Genomic DNA, 6,380 nt, shown 5'->3' on the forward strand with positions numbered 1-6,380 from the left:
GACTTGGAATATCCTTGCAAGAGTTGTAAGGTTATGGTTTGTTGAAGATTACACAAAAGGAAAAACTCCATTTTCCATGGAAATTGTTCTTCAAGACCAAGAGGTATCTTCCTTAAACTATAAACGCCTTTTATTTTTTGACTTTTCCTAAATTTTTTATTTTTACCCAAAAGTTTAAATATGTTTTTATAAGTTTAAATCTGCTTCTATTTTTTCATTTATAAATCTGTTTTTTTAGGGTGTACTAATCCATGCATCTGTTAGACGCACATTGATATACAAATTCTAGTATGAAATCAAAGAGGATAAGGTTTACACCATCCAATCTTTTAGTGTTTCATGTAATGGTGGTTCTTATAGAACCACAAAACACGCCTATAAGATCAACTTCCAATTTGGAACCAAGGTCAATATGGTGTAAAGTACCTTAGTTCCGAAAACTACAACTTCATACACCCCTTTTTCAACAATCATAGCTGCTGGTTTTGACACAGATTACTTAGTTAGTAAGTATGTTTTACTTATTTTTCTTCATTTTTTTTGTATAACTTTTTGTTACTTTTTTTCTTTCTTTTTCCTCTTTCTGTAGATGTCATTGGGATGTTTACTGCTGTTGGAACAGAGAGGGAGCTAGAGAAAGCTGGTAAGAAAACTAAAATGAATGTCATCCTTATTGAAGTTGATGGGTAAGCGGATTTCATCTGTTTTTCTTCTTTATTGTTTTTTATTTTTTTTCATGTATTTCATCTGCTTCTCTTTTTATGTGATTTTTAACATTCAATAGTTTGCAACTAGAGTGTACTTTATTTGGTCAATATGTTGATATGTTAAATGCATTTCTGGCCTCTGGAGAGGATCAACATGTTGTCATTGCTTTGCATTATTGCAAAGTGAAGACCTTCCAAGGTAACTAACATAAACCAGATTATTACAGTTGTATTAATGAATAAAAATCTTTTTGACATGTTCTCTTTTGTAGATAAAGTTTCTATTCAAAACTGTATGAACTGTACCAAGATAATTTTTAACTGTGATGATGAAGATGCAACCAAGTTGAAAAAAATGTAAGTATATATACATAACATATATCTTTTTTTATAGATAGATATATGTATATCTTTGTAATATAACATTTTTTTAACGTAGGATGTGGGATAGTACTGAATCTCCTTCTCAAGCTCTTACCCAACTTTGTGCTTCTTCTAAAGTTAGCTTAGAAGATGATTTCATTAAGCTGCATCCTAGGAGTTCAATTGAAGGTCTAAAAGATTTTAAACAGGTTCAAATATTTGTCTCTATGTTGCACATAAATATTTTTATTTAATGACCATTTATTTTTTGTTCATAATTTGATATTCTTTATTTTACAGGAAAGTACTTTTGTAGTAAAGGTTACTATCAAACATGTGCTAGATCATGATGATTGGTGGTATACAACATGTATCTGCAACAAAGCAGTTTATCCTGATTCCAAAATGTTTTTTTGTGAAAAGTGTAACAAGCATGTCATTAAGGTTACACCTAGGTAATATTTTGAATATTCAGAACATGATTTTATTAATATAATATTAAGAATACTTAATAATGTTCATAATGTCTTTATTGTTTTTTTTAGGTATAAACTGAAACTTCATGTAATTGATGCTACAGATTCTACAACTTTTGTTGTATTTGATCGTGATGCAAGTGCAATGTTGAAGAAATCATGCTCTGACATTCTTGACTTACAAGACAAGGTTAAGTTTTTAATCTAATCATTTCTGCTTATATTGTTGACATTTAACTTAAATGTTTTGTTTGATTTTCAAATGAATTCACAATCAATTATTTCCTATTCTATATTGGGTACTTCGTTTCCACTTATTTTACTCATTATTGTTGTACAGTAATTGTTTTACATTAATTTACATCATTTATATTAATCCTTTTTTTAATAGAACACTGCTGCTGGAGACTTGCCTAAAGAGTTTGAAGTCCTAATTGATAAAACCTATCTGTTCAAAGTTGAGTGCAAGAATGATTATAATAGCAAATTTGAACAATCATTCAGAGTTAAAAAAGTTTGCATGGATGAAAAAGTAATTGAAAGCTTTTCTGATGTTGAAATTAAGTCTTTGGTAAGATTTTTTTTTTTTTGACGTGTTAGCCTATATTTTTCTTCAATTTTAATATTATTTATATTGGATACAATTTTTAGGATCTATACTCTACAAATGAAGAAGAAAGCAAATTAAATGAGCGAACAAATCAAATCTCATATGATCCCATTGCAGAGGTAGTTGAAGATTACAATTTAACTTATTTTGTAAAGCTTTGTATATGCTAATCTGTTTTTTTTTTAGGATTTGTTGATCAAATTCACAAAAGAATCAAATGATGTTGAGACTCTAAGTGATGATTTGAACAATATAGTATCAAGCCATGTTCCTCCCGAAGAATCCTTGAAAACTAAAAATGTAATTGATGTTCAAATTCATGAGTTAACCCGCAAAGAATCATCTCAACTGGACAATCTTGATTTGGCTACTCAACCACCTGTTCCAAAACTTAAAAGACAAAGTCAATCTATGGTTCAAGAAAACAAGAAGATTCCAGTGAAGATGTTGAAGAAGAATATCAAGATTGAAAAGTCATAGACTTTATTTGGATTTTTATGTTTATTATGTTATTTTTTGAAAAACATTTGCTGCTGTTATGTATTTGTACTCATGACCATTATTTTGTGTTTGTCTTAGGTTGTTATTTTGAAAACAATATTACTTCAACTATGTTTTAATTTAATTATGAATAGATTTCATGCTTATTTTTAATTTTGTACTCTATGTTTACATTCACATTACTAGCTGAATCAAAGTGTGTTGATATAATTTGACATTGTCAACACCATAATCATGCTAGCTACATTAAATTAATTAATTTCAGCATAGGTTTTTCCTTTTGTTTTGGGTTATAAATAATCGTTTATTTTCACTATTTTTTTACCTTTTTTAAATAGATTTCTAGAAATTTATATACCTTTTGTTGTATATGGTTATTTTTAAAATTTAATATATATTGCTAGCATAATGTCGAAGTTTTGATATTAGTTTTAATGTCAACTATATTATGATGCTAGCTACATCAAAGTTATTAAGTTTTTATCTATGTATATTTTTCAAGTACATTATCGTTTTCGTAACATATAAATTTTTTTTGATGTTTTCAAAACCATTATTCCTTCATCAAACAGATTGATTAACAAATCAAAAAACCTTCGTAACTTTGCATTTAAAGGATAAAAGTTGATTTTGATTTTCTCAATCATAATTGTACAATTATTTAAATGTTATCTTTTATTCTTTTATTAATTAGTTATCTTTTATCTTAATATTTTATTATATTATTTTTATGTGCTATTACTCTTTCAACTTCTTATTTGTTTTTATTTATTAAAAAAATGTTTATTTCTTGATAATTTTTTAAAGTTATTTTTACTTTCTCAAAATTAATTTAAAAATTTTATTAAGTATCATTGCATTTTGAAAAACCCTTCTTTAATTTCTCTTTAATTACAAGTCTTTTCATATCTATATATTAACTTTTAATATTATCTTTTATTCTTTTATTAATTAGTTATCTTTTTTCTGAATATTTTATTATATTATTTTTATCTGCTATTACTCTTTCAAATTCTTATTTGTTTTTATTTATTAAAAAAATGTATATGTCTTTAAAAAAATTTAAAGTTATTTTTACTTTCTCAAAATTAATTTAAAAATATTATTAAATATGATTGTATTTTCAAAAAACCTTCTTTAATTTCTCTTTAATTAGAAGTCTTTACATATCTATATAACCGTCTGTTTTCCTTATTTACTATCAAGTTTTATGTTTTTACAAAATCACTGAAAAAGAAAGGTCACTGCCAGAAAAACTTTAGGAAGGTTCACTACGTATCATTTTGTTCATAATCAGATACGTCTACTTCACAAAAACTTGAAAAAGTATGTGCTTTGCTGTTTTTTTTAAGTTTAGACCATACCACATTACTTCTTCATTCATCTTAATCGTTCAAAAACATGTATTTCTCTTTTCACTTTTTACACAATATTACTTATTCTCGATTTTCTTTCTAAAAATTTAAACTTTGTGCAATAATCGTTCAAAGGTCATTTTTTTCTGTTTGTTTCCCATGCTTCATGTATGTTAAACTATATTTTCCTTCATCATCTATTCTCCAAATCTTACTTCATTTCATTTTTGTTATCAAAATGTCATCTTTCTTCAATAATCGTTGAAATCCGTTAAATATTCTGTTTTTGATGCATTTTTCATGTATGTCTACCTTTTTTGTCTTTCATAAGACAACTTATATTTTTACTTTGTTTGAACTCTGACTTAGTATTGGTTTCTTCTAAAGATGTCAACTTTTTTCATTAACCATTCAAATTCACTACTTTTCTATTCTTTGTTTTTATCAGTTTTTCGTCTGTGTCTCTTATTTTATTTGTTTACATCACCCATGCATGTTTTTATTCCTGGATTTTAATATTTATGCTTTCATCATCAGTTTCATATTTGTCTTATTCATCTTTTTGACCTTTCTATCTGTTTTTTGTCTCATTAGGAGTTTGGACATGTTGATCCAATATTTTTGGCTATTTTTGGTGAGGAATTAGGATCGGTTTGGCAGTTGGAAGATATTGAAGGGAATCAACATCAGTTAACTTTTAATATGGATGTGAATCATCCCGTTCTCACGGATGGTTGGTATAGCGTAAGAGTTTTTTATAAATTGCAACATATCCATCAAATTGTATTTAGATATGTTGGCAATTCTACCTTCCACATCACTATATTCCCCAACATGTCTACAATATCGACTGGTGCCAAATTTCTTTCAAACCTAATTCGGTTGCGAAAAAAGCATCTATTTAGAGTTAAATTGTCAAAATCTCAATGCAAAGGCAGCCATCTAGTGAACTTATCATTTTATTATTTTGGTTTTATATTTTATTTTCTTTATATATTCTTATTTGTGGTCTTATTTTGTTCTTTTTTCAGGACTTACAATCTGACTTTGCAGATTACGTTCGTAAACGTAGATTGAGGAGGTTGGAATTGCAGGGACGTCACAACACTTTCATTGTTCAATGTAAACTTCTGCTCTGTAATACACCTAAGAAGTCAAGTAATATTGGGAAGGGATGGAAGGACTTCTGCACATTCAATCGTTTGGAAGAAGGAGATATTCTTGTGTTTCTAGCTGACAAAGAAATGAAGAAATGTGCCTACATATACTAATAGGTTTTTTCTTGCTCTCTGCTTTACTTTCTTCACAGTGCATTGTTATTTGGTTGTGTTATTAGTTTTCTATTTTTAATTTTAAATCTTAATCTTATTTGATTTCCAACATGTAATGAATTTGTAAAACACCATAATACCACAATACAATGCATAAATTCTGCACACTTTGAACATTATCACAACAAAATGGATTCAACAAATGGAAGAAGAAAAAGGAAGAACATTGTCTAACAAAATTTTTCCAATACCTTGATGAAGTCCACAGGTTCAATATTTTTATGTTTCTCACATTGCATTTTTAAGTTTCTTCATTTTTTCTAGCTCATTTCATTTGTTTCTCATCCAATTCAATTAAATCTACACTCATACGTAAAAACAAAGATGTAAATTCTAATCTTACTTCATCTATGTTATTTTTTTTTTGTTATTTTGATTGCAGTAACAAATGAGGACAAATCCAGTCCAAGTGAAGCATTTCCTTTTCAAATACTACACCTCTTTCTCAATTAAGAAATTGTGGTAATAATTTTTTCATTCACTATACATTTCATCCAACAAATTTATTATTGCATTCATTGTTGTCAAACTGTTTTTCATTTCATTCACAAATCTGCATTCATTGATTGCACTAACACAAATTTGTATTTTGTAAAACCTTTCAGCGTCATAGTTTTCTATTTGTGTTGCATATTTTACATCTATTCTTTTCTCATTTGACTTTTTAACTATTCTACCAGTATGGAAAGAAAATGTTACGCCAGATGCAACTATCAAAACCTACTTATCTCTCAATGAAGATACAGACGTGCAGAATAAAAGAATTCAATCTACAATTAGAAAGCCACTTTCCGAGTTGACATATTGTGGTAAGTTTGTTATTTAATTTAATTTTCATTCAAATTCAGTACAAATGCTAGCACTACACACTAGTGCAGATTTGGGATTTTACCTCGCCTTATAGGCCTCGGTTATGGCGGAACCGAAGCCTATAAGGAGGCGGTGGCAATTTTGAAATTAAAGGGAACTTATAGGCCTCGGTTCAGTCAAAAACCGGTGCCAAATGCATCTTTAGGCCTCGGTTCTTAAGAAACCGG

The 6,380-nt window shown here is 28.0% G+C and overlaps 1 protein-coding gene across 1 annotated transcript; it reads left to right on the top strand.

The window, feature by feature from the left end:
• Positions 1–1,147: 1,147 nt before the first annotated feature.
• Positions 1,148–5,283, top strand: LOC114188287. The gene is made up of 7 exons (XM_028076890.1): positions 1,148–1,279; positions 1,371–1,525; positions 1,616–1,736; positions 1,938–2,117; positions 2,343–2,594; positions 4,607–4,756; positions 5,044–5,283. Exons 1-7 carry the CDS (start codon positions 1,148–1,150, stop codon positions 5,281–5,283), a joined length of 1,230 nt encoding a protein of 409 aa, XP_027932691.1.
• The last annotated feature ends 1,097 nt before the right edge of the window (positions 5,284–6,380 follow it).

Source organism: Vigna unguiculata, chromosome 6 (genome assembly GCF_004118075.2).
Source record: "Vigna unguiculata cultivar IT97K-499-35 chromosome 6, ASM411807v1, whole genome shotgun sequence".
Classification (NCBI taxonomy): Eukaryota; Viridiplantae; Streptophyta; class Magnoliopsida; order Fabales; family Fabaceae; genus Vigna; species Vigna unguiculata.

Bases quoted from the DNA above. Each gene is read 5' to 3' on its own strand.
- LOC114188287 (XM_028076890.1), top strand. From the start codon at position 1,148: ATGTGGGATAGTACTGAATCTCCTTCTCAAGCTCTTACCCAACTTTGT. The intron at 1,280-1,370 runs GTTCAAATATTT...TTTATTTTACAG, and splicing joins GTCTAAAAGATTTTAAACAG to GAAAGTACTTTTGTAGTAAA. The intron at 2,595-4,606 runs GTGAAGATGTTG...TTGTCTCATTAG, and splicing joins AAGAAAACAAGAAGATTCCA to GAGTTTGGACATGTTGATCC.